Source organism: Nesoenas mayeri (genome assembly GCF_963082525.1).
Source record: "Nesoenas mayeri genome assembly, chromosome: 6".
Classification (NCBI taxonomy): Eukaryota; Metazoa; Chordata; class Aves; order Columbiformes; family Columbidae; genus Nesoenas; species Nesoenas mayeri.
In genome coordinates, this window is record NC_137545.1 from 12,969,698 (window position 1) to 12,992,328 (window position 22,631).

Below are 22,631 nucleotides of genomic sequence, written 5' to 3' on the forward strand. Positions count from 1 at the left end.
TTACAAAGTTTCTTGGGACATTTTGAGCAAATTGTTTAATTTTGCCTTTTTTTGCAGTAAATTAGTGGCTGTTCTAAATTAGTGATCTGCTATAAGATGTTTTCTCCTTAAAGCTGTCCTCTTGTGTGGTATAACAGAAGTTCATAAGATAGTCCATTCCCCAAATCAGAATAAGAATGTGATGAGCCATTAAGTCAGGGCTATTAAAAAGAAATATGGCCAAGTTAAAAGGCACTGAAATGGGCAAAAATAGAATGTGGTGCACTGATAATAAATGCTGTATTTCTGTCATGCAGAAAATATTTATACTGCCTCCATTAGCAAAAGTCCTTGGGTGTGTTATTGTGATACCGATTCAATTTCCAGTTCGTAACTCCATTGTGCAATTCCTAGTGGAAATTACGACAGGTTGAGTGAGGATGTTCTTTATTAGACTCTTGCTCATTTGCTTTTGAATGTGAGAAATCCCTCCACAGCTTGGCAGGTCAATGGTCAATAGACCCCACCTCACCACTATCTTACAGTTGTTTTCAGTGTAAACTTCTGATGGTTCTTCACATTTTCAAATATTTAAGGATCTTGGATTTTCCTTCATAGCTTGTGGAACCCTTGACTCCAAGTGGCACAGCACCCAACCAAGCACAGCTTCGTATCCTGAAGGAAACTGAGCTGAAGAGAGTCAAGGTTCTTGGCTCTGGAGCTTTTGGAACTGTGTACAAGGTAAGTGTCTTCAATCTGCAGGAACAAGTCCCCTCACTTAACTTTTGAAACGTAAAGTTCTGCATTGTGACAAAGTGTCCCATACTATGAATGGGTTCATGAGCCCTGCATGTCTGGGAAAGTCATTGGATGGTGGAACTGTGGGGGAGGAGCACATCTTCAGACTTGAACATTAACTTCATTTTTAATCAAATGGGCAGATATTATTTCTTGGTAAAAAACAGCAGTGTCAGCCACAAGCATCCTTGCACACAGGACGACTACACAAACTGGGCTGTCTTGATATTGAAATGCAATATCAAAATTTGTCATCTGTTCTTACACAATGGCTTTAGAGTATGATTTTGAAAAGCTAGATAAACTTTCATTTCACAAGTAGGAATAATAATAATATAATGTAAAACAATAGTCATTAACTAAACAGTAATACTTCTTATTTCTTCCATTTGAAAAGATAGATGAGTTATGTCAATGCACGTTTTGACAATGACGATGCAAGAGCAGAACCCACAAGGCAAAACATACTTCATTTAAAGATCTTTTTCTTTTAAGGTCTGTTGGTCATGTCCAATTCTCAAAGGCATGAAGTAGGGCTTAGTGAGCAAGTAAGACCAATCGCGTTACCCTTTGGGAGCAACACAAACCTGCCAAATGGAGATTGCAGGTCAGAGCAGTAGAGGAGGACAGATACTGCATCTGTCTTCAGACTGGGGAGGACCTGGGGGAAATACAGACCAGGTCACTACAGCTACAAGGTCATGGGAATACATTTTTGAATTATCAGTTTGCATATACTTAGACAATGGTAAAGTGATAGAGATGGTTGCCAGGAGATTGCCAAGAACATAGCACTAGTCACGAAGGATGGCAAAATAGCCCAAGAGATGCACAGTTTGTGATTTTTAAACTTAAAATTTACCTTTTTGCCATCTCAGCTTTTAATTCTCAGATAACAAGAAGTAGTTTTGTGGAGTCTTTATTATTTTATAACTTTGTGTATTCTCATTTCTGAGGTTTGTAACTGAACTGCATCATGTGACAAATACATCAAAAAGAACTGTAACTCTGAATGAAGTTTCTATGATTGTTGGTTTATGTCACTGTTTTTTTTTTTGTAATCTTTTCTAGGGCATTTGGGTCCCTGAAGGAGAAACTGTAAAGATTCCTGTGGCCATTAAGATCCTTAATGAGACCACTGGTCCAAAAGCCAATGTGGAGTTTATGGATGTAAGTAAGAGATGATCAGCGTCTCTGAGTCTTGAGGGGGGGCTGTCTTTCTGTAGTCCACAGAGATTGTGAAGAGGAATTTCTGCCAGTTTTCTTTCCTTATATTTAAATAGTAGAAGGAAGCTTGTACACAGGACTGATCTTTTGCTGATGTTCAGCAAGGGCTACAATATCATGTCCCTAGAAAAACTCAGCAGTTGAGATTTTGTGTGTAGGGCATTTCCCACCTTCTCTTAGTCTTTGACAAGCTGTCTCAGTGTTAATGCATTTCTATAGCATTCACTATTGCAGCAATGTTCAAGCAAACAAAACCAACCAACCGAAAAACAAAAACCGAAGTTATACCTCAGCTGCAAGTAGGTCAGTGCTGCTTCTCTGAAGCTGTAGAGCTGGGCAGATCTGCATGAGGCAATGCTCTGCCCTGTTCAGTTTATTACATGTAGATTGTTCCAGAACTGTAAGTACCTGCACTAGCAGGGTAAGGTCAGTGCCGTGGTAATGAAGGGCAGTGCAAGTATCATAGACCTGAAGATACCTGGAGTTCTTACAAGTGATCTTCCCATCAGTAGAAGGCTGAAACTGCTCTGTCTTGTGTGCCAGGTATTTTACCTTTCTATGGTAGAGAAGCTAGAGACAAGAGGAGGAGTTGCAGGGGAGCATTTTACCATGTATGCAAGTCTCCACTGGTGCGGAACTTGGGAACAGAAATTTAGCCTGAGCTCTCTCCTGCTTCAGTGTTCCTGAGAACTAAGCACTGGGAGTCTGGAAGCTGTCAGCTGCAGTAAAGCGTAACAGGGAGGGGAAAGAAAATTCAAATATGCTGGATTTTAAAAGCCTTTTTGTTTTACTAATCTGAAATATTGTTAGTAAGAGGTCAAGATTATAATTTTCATGAATGTTTTATATTCACAGGGACTATGCGCTCTTTTTAGCTCTATATCAAGATCAAGCTTCATTGACACTGTGAATGTGTATGTCTTATTCAGTGACTTTTTTGACAAATCATATAAATTTGCACTTTTTGTAAATCCCTCTTGTGAACTTAAAAATTACATAGGACATAGTCTTGAAGATCTGTTCAGTGTATAGGCTTAATTTGCTTAGCATTAATGAGACTATAAACCACAAGGAGAATGTACTCCTGTTGCATGGTCTATTCTTCATCTAGAAATGAATAGAAATGTACACTTATGGATTTAGCTATTTCAGACAAATTATCATATGTCAGTTCTTAAGCAATTGAACAAAGGCTGCAGAGATGAACGAATTTCCTGGGCTTTTTACAGAGCACTGCACACTTATGTTGATGACATTCAGTAATCATTGCGCGTGAAAAAAAAAAAAGGCCTTTTCATTTTGGCCCTGTTCAAAAAGAATGAATTGCATTAAAGGGATAAAGAGTATTAGTATTAGAAGTTTGTTAAATGGACAAAGTAGTGGTCAAGAGTATTGTTGACAGTGAGCTCCAGAAAGAAGAGAGCTGGTGTTCCGCACCCTTTTGAAGTGACTGTGCAGGGAGCGCAAGGGCGCTGAAAGGGATCTGTGCTTCATATCTGATGCCAGCGGTCGGTGATACAGATTTCAGCCTCAAGATAAGAGAATTATCACTGTATGAAAGTGGAACTGAGCAACTTGCACCAGTTGAGGATCTGACCCTTTATCTGATAGAGAAATAATAGTAATATCTCCTTCTTTGATATTGATTAACCTTGAAGCACTCTACAAAGAAAACATAAGGTCCTTGTTAAAAGACAAAGTTACTTGTCTGAGGTTTCATAGCTCAGCTTGATCAGCTGACTTAATTCACTGGACCACATTCCCCTCCAGTGTATGCATCATAACCTCTGATAAATGGCTCTGAAATAAGGAAGGTTTTTTGGAAACTCCAGAGATTTTAACTATGTAAGGTACAGCCATACTAGGAAAGATTTCTCTTTAAAATAACAGTTTATCATGAGTCTCTGACCCAGTGCTAACAAGGTGAGAAAAAAGTGGAGGTTATTTTTTGTCCTAGAGGTTAATAATAGCCTAAAGGTTATTTTTAATCATAATAAAGAAGGAATTGACTTAATAAGTTAATATAAGTGACAATAAGGGGAAATAAAATGTTTCAAATCAAAGCTGCATTTGATAGATGTGCAGCAGTCTGTAACATCCTTTTCAGTACTGCATTGATGAAGAACAAGATTTAATTTAACTCTTTTGAAATAATTGTTCATGCAATCGTACACATGTTCTTGTCATCCTCACCTCCTAAGACAGTTATTTATTTCCTGAGACAACCCAAATTTTTAGAGAATGACCTAGGTATTGTTTATGGTTATAATGTGACTACTCCTCTCTGTCCCAGAAAGGACATTGTTTTGATCTTTTATCTACTCATAATAGTTTAAAGTTTTAAACTTAAATATATTTAATTGAAGAGTAAGTTATCATAGAAAAATGTGGTTTAATCATTCGCACTCCAACGCTTTGGTCAGTATATCTATCCTGATAAAACCTGATACTGTTTAGTGGTGTCATTTTATGAGGAAAATATGCACATATGAAAGCAAAATGCATCAGTTGTGATTTCAGTAAAAATAGTATTATGAATAGTCATTAATTAAAAGCAGTTGTATCAGATTTTTTTAAAGCTATGTATGTGGCTAAGTGCCATTATGAACATAGTGGGGGTTCTGAAGGGTCTGACATGTCGGTTATGAATGGATAGAGGTGGCTAGCAGGAAGGAGGCGTCACTATGAGAGTCACACTCTTGACTTTTTTTTGTACCTGTCAAGTATAGTTGTGTTTTTGCCAGCAATAACTTCTTATTTGATTGTGTATGTCTTTGTACTTGCAACTAAAACTTAGCATTCCTTTTAGAGATGCTCTGGAAAACATCAAACAGTGGTTTGTGTACAGAGTACTTGGGACACTTCAGTGTCTACAGATATAGCTGGTGTAGATGTTAGTGGCATTGTGCATTGGCTCTGCTTAAGACTCCTAAAGTTGGCAGAATATAAGTTTAAAAGCGCTCTGCAAGCTCCTGGAATTCTGCTAAATGTTATGCTAAAAGAGTAAAGAACAACAATTTGGCTACTGGGCTGTCATTTCAGCACCCTGAACACCCACTAATGGGTCTGTAATGACTATAATGGTATAATGCATGATGGTAACACCTGCTATGGTCAGACATGTCCCATCCTCCTCCCATCAGGGGATGATGAATTGGCCATGATCAGAAAGTACATCTCTTATTTAGAATTTTTCTTTGAGGAACTGCAGCAGAGTCCATTTTTCAGGCTTCCTCCACACATTCCCAGCTAGTTCTTTTTCGTTTACTCTGCTCCCTGCTTTCTAATATAGTTTTTATCACTGCAGTTGTCAGTGTCTGTTACAACGGTGCCAGCTCAAGTCTACTAAGTAACCCACACTGCCTTCTCCAGCGCAGAAGCAGAATGTAAATGTGGACTTCTATGGATTGGTTTTCACCCTGCAGAGGTTGTTGCTGCAGTTTTGTAAAATGTAGGTTTACCATTCTTCTATGTATTTTTGAATACGTATTATGCCTGGAGTAATTTCACAGTGTAAAGAATTTTGCCTGGGGTGTTGAAATGGTTAGGTCCTTAAGTTATGGGGAGTAGTTTCTGCTCCCTGCTTGGCTGGTCACACTCCACTGTCCCCAGACAGGCGCTGGAATTTGAATTCAGAGTGCAGGTGTTGTTGTTACTGATCTGCCTGCAAGCGCGTCAGCAAGGGGAGTCACCAGTGGACACAGGGGGTGTCAGAAGAGAAGGGTGTCCTGCTCCTCAGCCTAAGGCTGGTAACAGACCGTATGAAGGTCCTGAGTTTTAGGGAGTGAAGAGAGGCTTCTTGTGGGGAAAAAAAAAGGCAAATATGTGGGTAAGAGGCTACTTGATAGTAGAACAGGGACTTAGCATTTCACTTGTGAAAATTATTTCCCCTCTTCAGCCTCAAATTATTTGACTGTTTTGATTGTCTGATCAGTTGGTTTAACATCAAACCAGATGCTCAACTGATAGCGTAGTACATTCCAAAGTCATGCTGCGGTTCAAAAGCACAGCAAACCATCTTTGAGGCAAAAAAAAAAAGTATCTTTAAACTAATATGTCATGGGGAAACAAACAATGGATGAGAGCCTTTTCTCTCTAGCCCTCTGAGCTTGGTGTTTCCAGGAAGTAATCCCGTGAGCTATGATTCTGTCCAGGGTTTTGATGCACTTACAAGTTTCATCTATCCTCTCTGAACTTAAATGCTCCATTATCTGTTAGAAAATAATTAGAGGCTGCAAGCACAAGTCTGCATACACAGAGTTCCCTGGGAGTCCCTGAGCTCATTGAGATGAAGACAGTTTGACTGATGGTGGTCAGCTGATACTGGGCCAGAAGCTAATAATAGAAAGCAGTGCTGCTTAGCTAGGTGAGAAAGTTAACTTGGGAAAAATTAAACTGAAGGGTTTGGGATTTATGGTTGGAAATAAATCTCCTGTTCTCATTTGTTTCCTGGTAAGAGAGCTTCAGAGGCGGTTGGTTTCTTTTATGGTTTTATAATTAAGATCTAGGTGGCTTCTTGACTTCGCCTGGACTTACTGCAATTCCCTGCTGTCTCTAGGAGCGGTGTTTAGCGTGCAGGAGAGCGTTTGTCAAGCGAAGTATAAAGGTAATAAGTGACCCCCACCAGGCATGCGGCAAACAAATTAAAGCTGCATATAGGGTGCTGATACCCACATCCTTTTATTTATGGCTGAACTAATGAACTAAATTAATAAAGCAGTCCATTGTCTTGTACTGCAAAAAAGAAAGTGGCTTTTCCTAAATTGTGAGCCTGTCTTATAATAAAGTCCTCAAGACATACTGAACTTACCTTTGTTCAGAGGTTTCAAGAAGATCAAAATTATGTAACTGACTAGCGAAAGAAAATTTTATTTCCTATTCAGCTGAAAACCCACAGTCATCTGGAAGGTCTAGATGCTTTCTCTGTTTCTTCAGATATGTCTAGATGCCATTGTTGGAAGTACCTTGGAAATACAGCTAGCTAGTTGCGGGGGGGAAGGTGACCAAAGATTTACCTTTTCTTGGTTGCCACCATTGGCATTAGACACAGGTTCTAAGCTGAAGCCTTTGAGTTCCTTTCCTGGCTCTTGGTGGCTTTTGTAGAGCCTGTGGGGTTCCCTGTGGACGCACGCTCTGATGTACTGTTTCTCAGTTAACACATTCATTTATGCAGAGTCTTCTTGTAAGATCCTGCCTCATATGACTGTGTAGGTGACTAGAGAAATATTTTTGTCTGGCCCTTGAATTATTTTTAAGTCTTTGAGTACATTTCATGCTGCCTAGCCAGGTGTTTGACCCAGGTCTTCAACAGTTCATGTCGATGCTTCTGAAAATCTGAAAAGACTTTACCCACTAACAGTAGTTGGATAGGACATCCAGGCACCCCCCCAGTCATTCCACTGGCTGCATGGCTGCTTGGGAAATACAGCTGAGTTAGTCTTGAAACTCAGTTTAAAGGGCAGCTTTAGGATCAAATCAAATCCTTTATGGCAGCAGTGAGACATTTTTCCTTAGCCTCGTCTGCTGTCATTAGTGTAAACATCCTCTTTTCCACCTGGCACACAGGGTCTCTGTAAGAGTAGCTGATACTGAGCAGCAGTGCTGCTGTGCTGCCTGGCAGTCTGCTGCAGCTGTGACTCAAACGGCTTTTCACTCCATCCTGTTAAGTTGCTGGGATGGGGAGCAAGGAGTGACCTGACTCATCTGATTGTAGACTCCTTTTTGTGCAGTTTCTCTTCTTCCTCCCACTTAAGCACACTGTAAGTGTAGCCACTTAGGAGGGGGAGCTGTTTGCCTGTCAGTTCCAGGCACAGAAGCTCACTGTGATTGCAATTACAATTTCCAACTTGTCCAGAGATGCCAGAAATCAAGCTGTCCTTGAGAACTCCGCATACCATGCACAAGCCCCGAGAGTGATCAGCCTCTACAGAAGCTGAAAGTCTGATCACTATTGAAGGTTAACTGCTCTTAGTCATCTGAAGATTAACTGTTACAAGGCCACATTTCTGTTATTTCCATCTTAAGTAATAATTTTATTTTTGAATGTTTCTTTCAGTAATTTTTCCTGCCGTAGTATGTAAGGGTCAGATGTGTGTGCAGGGGGATGTTAATTTTCCATATGCAAGAGCATGTGGCTGTGTGGAGAAAGTATATACAGGGAAAGGATCAAGCACAAGCGCTGACAGACAAGCCAGCAGAACAGGAGAGCAAACACCCTGGCATAACACTCTTAACTGGGAAATACAGTGAGAAAGAGTTTGCCTGCTAGTACTGGCGGTGCGGGAAATCTGAGCCCTGTTTAAATCAACTGGAGCTGTGAATTTGCCAGTCAATTCAGCAGAACCAGGACTTCACCTCTGGAGTCATCCTTCTAAAAAGTCTGTCACAGATTTAAGGGAGAATCGCATGCTTTAGTGAGTGGCTGACGTTTTGAGTTATTCCTAAATGAATTAGGAAGTATATTCAGAAGCTTTTTGTTGATGGAAATGGCAGAACTCCTTATTTAAAGTTTGTATTGCATTATAACTTGGAAACCATGCATAAGATCAGGTAAATCTGTGAGTGAGGAGAAGATGAGGAAGGAGTGTTTGTTTGTTTATTTACTGGGAAACCTACCTGTGGATTAATTGAAACTATTATAATCAAATTCAAGAAGTAGTTTTGGATGTGAAAGAGTGTATGTGTGAAGGAAACATTTTGCACTGATGTCTTGTATTCCGATTTCTTTTTCAAGATATATGAGGTACACCAATAACCTGGTTCATACTTGTTGCTTTGGAGTCTGCATTTGAGCTTCGTTACTCAAACATGAAGTCAGTTATTTGCGTAGCTGTATTTGTGATTGTTATGAAGGTCAGGATCCCTTAGTTGCCACTGTTTTATCAGGAGACAGTAGGAGAGAGGTTTTTTGAAAAAGTGTTTAGAAATTGAACAGGCAAAGGATGGGAATATTAAAAAAACAAACAAAAAAAAAGCAGAATAGTGTTGCTGTGAGTATCGAAAGTGGTACACAACAGTTTAATTAGGAGACTTAATCAAAAGCTCTTGAGATTTGTATTTCCATGATGAGATTTCTGTTGTTTACAGTACCCTGGGTGTCTAGTTCTTGGCATTGCCATCCTTTACTATATGCGAGATCTGGACCTGAGCCAGAATGCTCTCCTCCAGCTCCGTATTTTCCCAGGACTTATGTATTTTGTATCTGGATGTGGGCTTTTAGGAGAGCAATCTTACACACTTGAGTAAAAATTTCTACTGGATACCATAAAGCCATGAACTTTGGGACTCGCCTCTCAACAAGATAGTACCTGCAGGTGCTGGTCTTTTCATCTGCACAACCAGTGGCTGGTACGATTTAAGGCAGAGGGGAAGATGTTATCTGTGCAGGAACAGATCTCGCTGGAGTGGTAGGCTATAACTGCTAGACTTGTAATTACACACATGAGAAACAGCTTTCCTTAAATATCAGCAAAGTGACTGGGAGCACTGGAATTCTTCGCAGAGTCTTTCTGATGTTTAGATTCCAAGTGCAGAAATAAAAATGAAAAGCTTGGTAAAATGGAAGATAAGGTTACTGAATAATGCTTGGTATGTTGTGAGAAGAAGCCGACACAGATAACCACTTTTAAAGCAGATTTTGGCACTGAGAACTGGGCAACTAGTGCTGGCTTACCACTAAAAGAAACTAAATGCCTGTATTTAAGAAACTTCCTATTGCTTTGCATTTTTGTTTGTGCTTCCAGCTCACATTAGCAATATAAAATAGGCACACGTTAAATTTAAATTCCTAAAGGGCAATCTTATGCCAGAATGTTGTCACACTGATAAAAAACACAGGTGTTTTATGGGACCTCTGTTAATGAAAAAGAGGTAGTGTTTCCATAGGCTTAACTGTAATGCATCCCAAACAAGCCATCACTGGTTCGAGGTTAATGGTGAATCTAATGAGGTTTGAGAGGAAGACTGAAGAAGAAATGTCTTGATATTTTAAGTCAGAGGAGCTGGCCGTAAAACTGTATGTATATGCTGGCTAATCATTTTTGAAGTACGCTTGTCTGAGATTTAGTTCAGCGCCAGATGGGCAGGCTATTACATATCAGATTTTTCATGAAAGGCTGATGGGGCTGCGTGTGAGCTCCAGCACATGCTGCAGCGCACAGATCAGCAACAATGCAGAAAGTGAGCAAGGGCAAAGGGCCCTGGAGGATCAATGTATTATATTTGTCATGCTTGGTTTTGTACTGCCAAAGTGCCAAGTCAACTTAAAGTTAAGAGAGAACAAGGTTTTTTGTATTGTAGGGAGAAAAAAATCCAATACCATGTTATGCATACAAATACTCACATGGTGTCCATTTTTAACAGAAATTTAAGGATACAGGCTTATAGGAGCTGAACTTGAAGTATCACTGTCAAAACGTATTTTAAGTCCTCTAAGAAACTGTAGTTTGAAATACTCCTCCCTCAGTGCTTTCTCGCACATAACCCTTCAAAAATTAAGTGTATTCCAAGTCTCAGTGCTGATCCAGACACCTCTGATACATCAGCAACTGTCACAGACTTATAAAAATGACATAATGAACATCTGTTCATATTAATATTCTACATATTATTTACAAGTGATAGTCAACTGTCCCTATCACGGCCTGTCACACAGTAGTAATGGAAGAAATTGGACTGGGAAATCTGGTACATGACTGGCTTGTTGATAATCTTTGTAATATTCTGCCGATACCTTTTTGACTTCAATGCAATAACAAGGATAAACAGAGATAGAGCTGAGGTCACGATGTGCCTGGCTGTCCACAGAACAGTAATTGCTGGTTTGAAATGCTTGGTCTTTCAACGCTGAAACTGTAGTTCTAGAAATAAACAAGATTTTGCAGAGCAATATTTTCCATATTAAATTCAGTGCTGCTTCTCATTGTAATGTACAGCATCTCTTGGAACTATTAAGATTAGAAAACCTTTGTGCTGTGAAAACATGGTGGGCTTATCCCTGAACTGAAAGGCTTTCAATCAAGATGGATACCACAGATACAGGGTAGAGGAATGACTGTTATTATACCCATTTGTAAATGGGACTCTGTTAATTGCAGCACAGATCTCATAACCTCTAAGGAAATTATTTATTTTTTTTAATTTATTTTTAATTATGTTCTGGTTTTAAATCAGCTTGGAATGTTTACTGAGAAAGACATACTGTATGAGGTTTGTTTCCAGACAAAGCTGCTTTATATAATTAGCCACTGAGAAGGTGTCTAAAATGTTCTTTCCAAACATCTCTTGCTATCAGTCAGTGCTTGCCCCCAAGTCAGGTATCTTAAAGAAGCTGATAACACTTGATATAAGGCAAATTGTCTATTTAGCAACAGAAGAGAGAATAGGCATTCTTACCTGTTCCTTGTAAGGTGATTGCAATTGTATCCTGAAGGTTTCTGCTTTATATAGAATATCAGGTTTTTAATTGCATAGACAAAATTGTACAAAATACAATTAAATAGGTTTCAGGTAGACCCAAGGCCTCTTTTGATCTTAATGGTTTGCATGACAAATGATATTAAAAAGTTTAAGAAAATACAGTTATGTAGATTTTTGAACTACGTTGACAAATTGCAGCTCTCTTGCATTTGCTCAACACCAGCTTCAAAGCCATTCATTGATTGACTTATATTGGTAAATCCTGTGATCTGGCGCAGTGTCGGTGCAATGGTAGGAAATGGCTGAGGTACAGTCAAATAACAGTTTAATCTGATGGAAATCAGACCTCGATAAAGTAGGGGCACATGGAACACAGACTAGCTATGGGCAGTTTCCCAGTCTTCCATTTAGGGAGTAGAGGTAACATCAGGCAATCCCCGAGTTGAATCCATCTGGAAATATTCTCTGACCTGGAGGGTGCTTTTGCTGGCTGGGGAGTGCCCTTCGCTGGAGTTCAGTGCCGTGATTTCTACATGCAGATAAAAGCAGAATTTAGCTCTTTGGATGTTTTTCTGAAGCCAAGCTAGTGGCTAGAGTCACCTGCTAATAACACAAGTCCTCTGATATGTAATTTTAGTAATGGAAGTGTTTGGAGGAGGCTTGGAAAGAAAGGGTGTTTGAAATAGGGAAAGAGAGTTTCCTTGTTGAAATGGTTTCTTGGCAAAATAATGAACAAATGTTTCTTGGTAAAATGTATTAACTTGTTGGAACTAAAAGGAAGTTACTGCTGAAGCTTTCCAGTGAATTCCTCAGCTACAATGTTTTAGAAATATGTTAGTGGCTGAAATACCTATTCTTAATGAAATCTGCTGGATTTCTGTTTTGAAGTCTTTGGTTGTTTCAAAAGTCAGACTATGTTTATTAGACAGGAATGTTGTTGCATCCAAATTAGAATATTAAACATTTTTCCTTTGTCATTGTGGACAGTAGGGAGAACTGGGGAATTTCTTATGTAGCTGAGGAAAGGATGGGAAACATTTTCCAGTGCTAGGTCTTTTCTGAGGATCTGAATGCTGTGTCCTGTCTGATTTTAAGCAGATTAGGGAGATGCTTCTGGTCCTTCTGTGACTAATCTCTTCTCTCAAGTGAGAACCCAATTTAAGTTCTTGATAGTGCTGTTGTTGAGATAAGGACATAGACCTGATCAAAACTCTAGACTACCAGAGGTTGTTGATGTTTATGTGGCAGCTTGGCAAGCTCTCAAAGTGTCCTACAGCTCCAGGAAGTGTCTTAAACCATGTTGTGTCACCATATAAATGCTTTTAGCTCAACTAAAACTTGCATATGAGCCCTCTGGTCTGCAGTTGAGCTACTGCTGAAAACATGAGTGGCTGTCAGTGCTCCATGTGGACATAGAAAGTGTCACACGGAGAAAGCATTTTCTTGTCACGTAATATCCTTATATAGTCCAGTCCTGAAAGATGTCTTAAGATACAGAGATGTCTGTCTCTCTCCCTGCCTGTCTAAATGAGACAAAATTCCAGGTCACTTTCAAATTCATATTGGCTTGCCCATAGCTGCCCATACCCATTTTCTCCTTGTCTATGTAGTCACGGTACAATCTAAACATGCCATCTTTTTCGACTTCCAACAACTCCTCTCAGGGAACACTCCTCTAAGGCCTCTGGTGATGTGCAGCAGCTTGCTGTGGCTTTGGAGTTTCACTGGCACAGGATCTGCTGAGGATGACCAAAGAGCTGGCAACTTGGTGTCGTTTTGAGCTTCACAGTGCTCCCCTTGAAGGCACAGCTTATTCTTTGATCCTGGTCAGCTGTCATACCACAATAGCATAGGTCTTTAAAAACAAAATTTTCAAAATATAAATGTAAATGCATACAACAAGGAATAAGTAGGATGGATAAATTTTGTGTAACTCTACTTCACTTTTATAAAAGTCATCTCAAAGAGGTAATAGTGCTGTTTAGAAAGGCTGATGGTGTAACAACTTTTTTTTTTAAGAGGTTTTTAATTTTATCTTCAGGAAAAGAGCAGGTCAGCAGGATGGTAAAAGGAAGAACAGGATGGAGGAAAAACTGTAGAAACTCAGGAGAAAATAGCAGGTAGAGTAACGTCGAAAGGAAGAAAGTGCTATACTGTGGGAAACTTGTGACAGCTTTTCATGACTTCATGGTTCACTGATGCCAGCTTGGCCAAAAAAAAAAAAACCAAAACATGAGTGTGCCATCTAAGTCAAATGAAACCTTTTTTGTTTAAATATCATCATCCCTTTGCAGTACTTGAGTCCCGACTGTGATACTCTTATGCAACTGAGTAGAAGTGAGGGAAGCATGGAGATGAGCCTATTTTGAATTCTCAGTTGTGAGATATTAAATACCTGGGTTATGGGCAGAATGTATCTTTGATTAAAACAACTCTTAATGTTGATAGTACACTTGATGAAATTAGGTTTCAATCTGATGCTGTCTTTTTAAATTGATCCTGAAGGAGGAAGGAGCTTTGAGTGTGTGATTATAAAGTCAAGCTTTTCAGTGATACCGGAAAATTCAAAGCAATGCTCTAAGACTCTTTAGAAAAGAGTGAGAACTTGATAGATATTTTTTTTTTCTCTATGACTCATTCTTGAGACCTTGTCATCACTCATCTTAAATAAAAAATTAAAGCAATAACTCCCTCTTTCTGAAAGAAATCTGCCGCTAAGTCTGAAAATGTTTATAAGCTGGTCAGTGGTAAGGTCTTTTTACTCTCCTGTTTGAATAATGTTGAAATTATTGCTTTTTTTAGACCGCACGTTTAAAACGTCAAACATTTTTTGCTGGTTGCATCGAAATAGTAAGAAACAAATGACTTTTAACAGACTATTCTGAAATAATGATGTGTGTCAAGCTGTAAGCAAAACATTTGTCAGAAAGTTTTTACAAAGAGGGGACCATGCTGCAGAACCATTTACACCCAGTCTGCAAGGGGGAACGGCCAGTCTGAAACCCACTGTTACTTCTCTTGATGGCTTTCAACAGAAACATTTCTGGTTGCTGATGTCCTGAGCTCGTGGCCATTTATGCATAAAAGTGAACTGAAAATGATCTAGAGTTTTCCTTCTAATCACCAGAATCAATGTTTCCAGGCAAGATTCACAGAAGGACTGGTAGGAATTGTCCCCTGACTGAGTGTTAGATGGAAAATCTTCAGTTAGTTTGTTATACACTAGAGGTTTGTTCCTTTAGACTTGAGATTCCTCCTCAGCTGTCTCACACAGGCTCTGATGAACTGAGAGACTTAATTAGTACAAAGTCATCAGGGAGAAGTAAGGAGCATATGGTGTGTGGGTTCTACAAAATGTGTCTCCTTCACTTTCAAATGTCTGAGCATGTGCTTAGCTCTTAAGCACTTGAGCCCTGTTGGAGTCAGCATGGTTGCCCGTGCTCTCAGTGTTTGCAAGACAGGGATCACAGTACTGTTGTGGGGTTTTGTTTGTTTTAATTTATTTTATGTTGCCCCAAAATATATAGTGAGCCAGATTTGCTTCTACAAGCACATGAAGGTATCTATCTGTTCCTGCATGAATAAGACCTACTGTTTCTCTAAGGTGGGCTTGAAATATTTCACCACAGTGTGTGGTGCCTGCTGTGGAGTTTTCTTTTCTTTTTCATTCTTAGTTTTTATCCTGTAAAGTTTTGGGTGTAGTGGCACAGATGACTTTCCAGAACTTTCTGAAGGAATGACTTAACTTTACCGTTTAACAGTGCAGCACACTTGTACTCCTGTCTAAGCATGCAGTGACTCTGGTTAGTACCCAGTGGACCTCTGGTCAGGCTCCTCATTGGAAACCGAACTTAAAAAAGGTCAAATGTCTTATGTGTCTACAAAGCCCAGAACCATCCATTCTAAGCCTGTAGTCTCTCTAATTGTAAGAATTTGTCCTGGCTCTGAGGAAACACAAATTAACAAGACTCATAACTGTTACCTTCTCTGTTCCCATAGACCTTCCTAAAGCAAAGGAAGCATGCGAGCAGTTTCAAGGAGAGGATGGTTAGTGCAGAACTGTATCTAACAACCCATTAGCCTTTCTTCATAACAGGGCCTTGACTTAGACCTCTAGTTGTTTCTTGCTATGCCAGCCAAACCAAATGTTTCCCCAGAGAAAAAGCAGTTGGTCATGTGTGTGAATATAGGATTTGGACCTGAATATGCATTTTTACACTTCTGTGCAACAACTGTTGGTGTAACTGGACATACTGTAAGTATTCATCTTGCTTTATGCACAGAGTATGAATGTGAACATACAGGAAATTTATTTTATTTTTTTTTTAAATACCTTTCTTCATTTCCTCTTTAGCCCTGATTCTCAGTGAGATGTTGAGAGAATTTGTTGTACGTAACCTAGGTGTTGTCACCATCTCCCGGGAGGGCACAGTGACAGAAACCTGTTTTGTCACAGGACACAGGTTATGCTGCTGCATTCACGTGAGCCAAGTTAAAGCATGTAGCTCAGTCCTGCAATAGTAACCTCAGGATTGAATCTGTCCGTGCAGCATTCAAGTGCTGTTCGCTGTATTACACATCAGTAAAATTGGTTATAGAAGCTGTTGCCAAGTCCCCAAATGAGACTTTTGCCTGAAAGTGCCCTGTTAAATGTGTCTGCTCCTAATTGACTATAATGGTTCCTGGAAAAGCAGCCCTGGCAGTTTATGCTGTTACTGTCCTCCCTCTGTTTGCTACTGTCCCACTGTGGAACTCTGATACACTTTGTCGGTCCCTATAGCTGCATCTCTCATTTCATCTTCAGAAGCATCTGAGACATTTCAGCAGAAGCTTTCCAGAGAGTGTCTGCCCAAGTGGTGAAAAATTGCAGCCCAAGGGTTGAAAGTACAGCGCTGCTGTAAAGCAGTGGAAAATAGCATCTTGCATAGGAAGTACAGGGGAAATAAATGAGTATCGTTGTCATACCATAAATGTGGGCACGTGTGCTGTGGAGTATATAAATTGTGCTGTCTCTCAGCTTAAGTAGTTGTGCAGACTGCATAGGCTAAGTTGGCTATAACCTAAAAAATTGGTAAGACATAGGAGACAAACAAAAGGCATTGAAAATATGTTGGACTGTAATCAGATCTGCCCTGAAGCATGTCAGACATGTGTTCCAGACAGGTGTTTGCTCTAGCCATTAGAAGCATTGTAAAATTAATGTAAAAAGCAGTATATTCACTGTAGTATCTCTCCTGTTACCACAGCATGGCTTATGTTTCCAGAAAAATGCACAGAACAGTATGAAGTCAACTTTTAAATACGTTTATTTATTCAACAATGATTAGGAAAAACAGGTGGGTTGTTCTTTCCTGGCTGCTTTTGTTTTGTTTTGTTTGAGGTTATTTTATGGCAAGAACAGTTAGAAGCAGAAGGTTAGGGAAACAAAGATTTTTCAGATTTTGTCCCTGCTTACTGAACTCTGTCAGCTGCATATGTTCATCTGGCTTAACTGGGCTTGCTGAATTGGGGCAGCAGATCTGTGATACTTCTCTGGAACAGGGAGCATGTTTCCCCTGCACTGGAAGGGGGTGTTGACGGTATGTAAGTGAACTTCTCCTGGTGCTCTCTGTGCTATAGTTATTGATGCTCAGGAAGCTCATGTGTTAAACAGCAGACCTTCAAAAGGAGTATCTTTTCCTTTCTGCCAGATATTTAGATCTGATATAAGGAAATAATGTTGTTCCAAGTACCAGTTCTCTTGTTAGATGAAGTCTTCAACAGCAAGAAGGTGAGGATATCACAGTATCACAGTATGTTTGGGATTGGAAGGGACCTCAAAAGATCATCTAGTCCAATCCACCTGCTGGAGCAGGAACGCCTAGGTAAGGTCGCACAGGAACATGTCGAGGCGGGTTTTGAATGTCTCCAGAGAAGGAGACTCCACAACCCCCCTGGGCAGCCTGGTCCAGTGTCTTTTACCCTCACTGAGAAGTTTCTTCTCAAATTTAAGTGGAACCTCTTCTGTTCCATTTTGAACCCATTACCCCTTGTCCTATCATTGTTTGCCACCAAGAAGAGCCTGGCTCCATCCTCGTGGCACTCACCCTTTATATATTTATAAACATTAATGAGGTCACCCCTCAGTCTCCTCTTCTCCAAACTAAAGAGACCCAGCTCTCTTAGCCTTTACTCATAAGGGAGATGCTCCACTCCCTTCATCATCTTTGTTGCCCTACGCTGGACTCTCTCCAGCAGTTCCCTGTCCTTCTGGAACTGAGGGGCCCAGAACTGGACACAATATTCCAGATGTGGTCTCACCAGGGTAGAGTAGAGGGGAAGGAGGACCTCGATATCAAGCACTACATTGGAAGGTGTTGGGATCCACCACACAGTACAGGACTTTTAATGACACAACCTGTTAACATGTTTCAGAGCCTCCCTAAGCAGCTCAGGGAAGGTCTCTTGACTGATTCTGATGTTCAGATTTCCTTCAGAGCATGATTTTGGACTGGGCAGGGTGGTGGCTTGCTGTCAGTTCTGCCCCCTTCCAGGACCCCAGGGGTCTCAGGAGTTGCCTGTATACCATCTTTACCATCTCAGGAACAGTCTGCCCAGGGATGCTTGACCATGTACTGAACTCGTGTACTAATTAACGAGCACATGTGCTGGAAGAGAGTTGTATCCTGGACCACTCTGAGCGGGGGATAAATTTTCAACATAGGCATAAGTATGGCATTATTTTGCTGACACATGTACCTTGCTGAGTCCACTGGTTTAGAAACTAAATGGTCAGGGAAACAAAGCCAGTATCAAAGGATGCTCCTCAGGGACCATCATGCTGGCTAATATTTATGTTCAGTTGTAATTGTTAGCAATAACATATTGAAGTAGAAAAGGGGGAAGTTAAATGCCATCTTATGGGACGTGCTGTAAGGTGTTACTCAGAGCATCCTTTCTCCTTACAGTCTTGAGAATTGTATCTCTTCCACATCCTGGAAGGCTGAAATGAAAATACTGTTTTAGTTGGATTTTGAGTTACTTTTCAGAAACAGCAGTCAAATTAAAGGCATTTCAAATGTGACTGCAGAGTATGGATAGATCAGGAAACAAGTGGGATTTTCAAAGCCATCTAAGGAATGAAGGTGACATAAGTGACCTGTGAGAACTGAGTCATTAGTTCCCTTCATCATCTGTGTTCACAAATGCCCTTAGCCTGGACATAACTATGCATTGTATCATTACAGTGACAGCCAGCTCTCCTGACTTAAGTTCTACTTGTCTAAGCATGTTTTGGTGGTCTAATGACCAGTGCTTGGTGCTTCTTCTGGCCGCTCACTGTGGTTTCGCAATTGCTCCTTGTCAGAATTTACTGACACAGCTGTGCTGACAGAAACCAGTCATGGGTCTGGTGATGTCTCACCAGGACCTACAAACTCACCCTTCTTGGATATGCTAGTGTGTTACTAAATGCACATGACAGATGGATCAGTGTGAAGCAAAAAATAACATGTCATTGTTTAATATAGTTGTTTAGTATAGGGTTGTGTATATAAATCACAGGAGTTGAGCTTAATGTGGCAATCATTCAACCACATTTCAAAGGGGCAGAAGAGAGGAATCGCCAATGTGATATGATTTCTTTATATATATAGCATATCTGATAAGTTTAATGCTGAGTTGAATGTAGAAGGCTCTATTAAAGTCATTTGCTGTTCTCTCTGTGACAAGGCAAGGAGGACACAACAATGGTTTTCCCACGCTACTTGCTGGATTAGCTGCCTTCTGCATCAAAGTCTTTCTTTACCAGGCTTCCCCTTGGATATATTAACACTGTAAGCGCTGCTGTGAATAGAATATACACACAGTGTCTTGGTTTTAGGTAACTCATTTGAGATCTTATATTACCTTAGCCTCAGCTGCTCAGGGCTCACTGTAGACTCCAAAGTACATCGTAGAGGTAAGGCCCAGCTGAGCTCCACAGCTACTACCTGTGTGTAAACTGGCTGGCTTACAACCGTCCTGTGTATGGCTGCCACACACTGCTGTGATAATTAATACCTGAGCCGCAACAGTGTAAAGAAACTCCAGGAAGAGATTCTGTTTGGCAGGGGACTTACTCTTGAGATGAGACTTCTTGCTCCTGCAGACAGATGAGGAAGAGTGCCTGATGTGCAATAGGAGCCTTTCAAAACCGTCACCACTCCTGTCATTTCTCAGATGCTAATGTGAGCAGATGATGTTACAAAGACTTTGACTCCTAGGGGAAAGATAAAGTACCATATCTTAATCATTTCTCTCCCTTCTTCCCTTTTTTATTTCAACCTTCCAAGAATTTTTTCAGGAGAGAAAGATAAAGTGATCTGGGGCACAGTTCCCACTTCTGCTCTAGGCTGCCTGTGTGACTGTGAACAGTAGGTTGTGCTTTTCTGTACCTCAGTTTCCTCTGCATTAGATTAGAATAGACCCAGTTTAAAAACCATTTGTGTAATTGTGCCAATGGAGTACAGAGACAAGATCTGCAAGGCTACCAAAAGATATGGGAAATTGTAGAGGCTAGTTTTGAAAGATGCCTGTGTCGGACAGCCAAGGCTATGGGTTTAGGTGCCTTACCTGATTAAATGTTTTAGAAAATTTAATTGGGAACCAGGCTGCAGAGTGCCTAAGTGCCATGGAGATTGTAGCTACAGCAACTTTCATGTCCAAACATTTTAAAATGGGGGCTCATATTCCTTATTTGCTGAACAGGTTTTTAAAATGCTACTAAGTCATAATGTGTCTGTTGTTGTTTGTCTGTTTTGTCTAATTAGGCTCTAGCAGAACAATTGCATTCTCTTTTACTTTGTGTTTTGTGCTGTGCTGGTTAGACATAAGCCTGAATTTAGTTCTCTTGTAGATGCAAGTTCAATAAAAATAACAATATTTTTACTAATGAGAACAACTATGTGAAGCCAGGATTCATGCTAAATGAGTATCCATTAGTGACACAGATCTATAATGATGGTTTCCCTGCTCTCTGTTGTGTGTCTCAATTCATTATAGAGCTGTCCATAATATTTTATTAACAACATTTTAATTTTTTTCTGGAACCATTGCCCAAAACTATTGGAAGAACATGTGCTTTCCCATAACATCAGAATGAGACAAGCGGCACTGCTTATTTTTAATATTGTACAGAAATGTCTTTCCTTTGGACTCAGACTTTGTAAATGGCAAGTAGCTGGAGACTAATGGAGCACGTGCTTCAAAGCTTTCCATCTGGTCCCTTGGTGAGCAAAGAGAATATATTGTCTATATTCCAGTCAGTCCTCATTTTAAAGAAAAGTACTCCTGTCCCACGTTCCTGGAGGAACTCTTACCTTTACTCAGAGAGGGAGAGTACAACAAGTACTATCCCCTTATGCACCTGCAGGAGTAAAATGAGTGGGATAAAAAGAAAAAGAGAGTAGTTTTGTGCTCTGAAACTGGATAATGCACCTGTCAACAGGTATTTATCTTGGTGACCTTCAGTGACATTTTCTAGTAACAGCAGAAGAGAGGCTAAAATTGTTTCAAAGAGACCCCATGCATAGGAGTTGAGTGAGCAAGAACTATGTTAATTTGAATGTGAGCAAAATGATTTAAATTAAGATCCCTTTTCTAATTCGTTACATTGGAATCTTCCTCAGAGCTCCTCCTTCAGTCATCTCATCAAATAATCCCTACTTATTTGTTTTATTTCTTCACATACATTTGGGAAGAAAAAGGAAGAAGATGCTCCCCCCAATGGAGGCCATCTGCTCTTTTCTTATTGGGGGAAAAGAAACCCTACAATTAGAGCCTTGTTCATCTTTTAGTTTTAACAAAAAAAGAGAGGGAAAGAAAGGGAGAACTATTATGCAAATACGCTGCAATTTGGTTTCAAATATTCTTTGTACTATGATGAGCAATTTCCTTTAATACAAACTCAGCCTACTTGCCAGGCCTTTTTTTTTTTTTTGCCTTAATATAGGGAAGAAAGAAAGAAAGAAAGAAAGAAAAAAAAGCCTTTTATGAGTTGGGGGTATGCTGTGTTCCTCTGATGCCAACTTTCTCATCCTTTTTTTCTTTCTTTCTTTGGCACTATTACAGCTGTTATTCCTTAAGTTGTCAGAAAGATGTCATATAGGTTTTTTTGAGAAAGAGAGAGAACAAAAATAGCTTTACAAAACCATAGATTCATCTCACTTTTCATTGTTCCATTGCCATGATGAAGTGGTCTTGAAATGGAAGTCTCCGCTTAGTGAATGAGAACAGTTTTCTCCCTGCCCTTTTTGAATGCCAGTTGCTTGTGATGGCGGCATCACCTCTAAGTACAGATATGCAGGGCTTTTGGAAGGAGTTCCCATGCTATTTGTCAACTTTTGGGCCAAGTAGCATAGCCAAGATTAAGTTCTGGTCCTTGGTATTGGACAACCCAGCTTGCTAGCTGAAAACATACAGTCTGGAAAAGAAAAATAAAATGTAGAAGAAGTAAATGAATGTTATTTCTTGTTTACTGTATGGGAAGCTGAAGCATGGAAAAAAAATGAAGTAACTCATCCAAGATCTCTTGGGAGAGGATTTTGGAAGAATCAGGAGCTGAGCTGAGAGGCTCAGATTTAGAAAGCTGCTGCATTCTGTAGTGGTTTTGTGGCAACATCAGGAGATGGGCAGCACTGCTTCTGCGGCTGGGCTGCCGCTGCACCATCACTGCTAGCTCAGGCTGTTGCTGTACAGCGGGCTGGTTGTATCCTAACGCCCTAATCAAAGTGATGACTTTCAGTAGGACTCTGAGCATCAGACGCATTTGAAAAGCACACAGTTAAGCTCCTGATTTGTAACCTTTCGCAGGTTGAACTTTGGGAAAGCTTCAATCAACACATAAATGCTACATGCTTAAGCTTATAAAATACTAAGCGTGAAATGTCTGATCCAGTAAGGGATTGTAGCACAGCTTAATCGAATATCTTGCTAAATGAGGCCTAACTGGCCATCTCACTACACATGAGTGGCATAGTTTGCTTGTATTTAAAAAAAAAAGCTGATGACCAATGGATTGAACACAAATTGGGAAAATGTATTAAAGAAACAAAATTAAGGGAAGTAAGACAAGACTAATGAGACCTTTAAGAAAAGTCAAGTGTGTCGCACTTACATCTTTGCTTCTGTGGTTGTAATGGGACAGGAAATATAGGGCAGTGCAGGATTTCTGATCTGAGCCTTCTCTGCAT

The 22,631-nt window shown here is 40.1% G+C and overlaps 1 protein-coding gene across 1 annotated transcript in view; it reads left to right on the plus strand.

Annotated features, from left to right (window-relative positions):
* Positions 1-22,631, plus strand: part of ERBB4 (erb-b2 receptor tyrosine kinase 4) — a gene marked incomplete at both ends in the record, with an annotated part of 612,462 nt that overhangs the window by 496,535 nt on the left and 93,296 nt on the right. The window contains 2 exons of the mRNA XM_080346338.1: positions 598-720; positions 1,849-1,947. Coding sequence (XP_080202464.1) covers positions 598-720; positions 1,849-1,947 — 222 coding nt within the window. The remainder of the gene's footprint in view (positions 1-597; positions 721-1,848; positions 1,948-22,631) is intronic.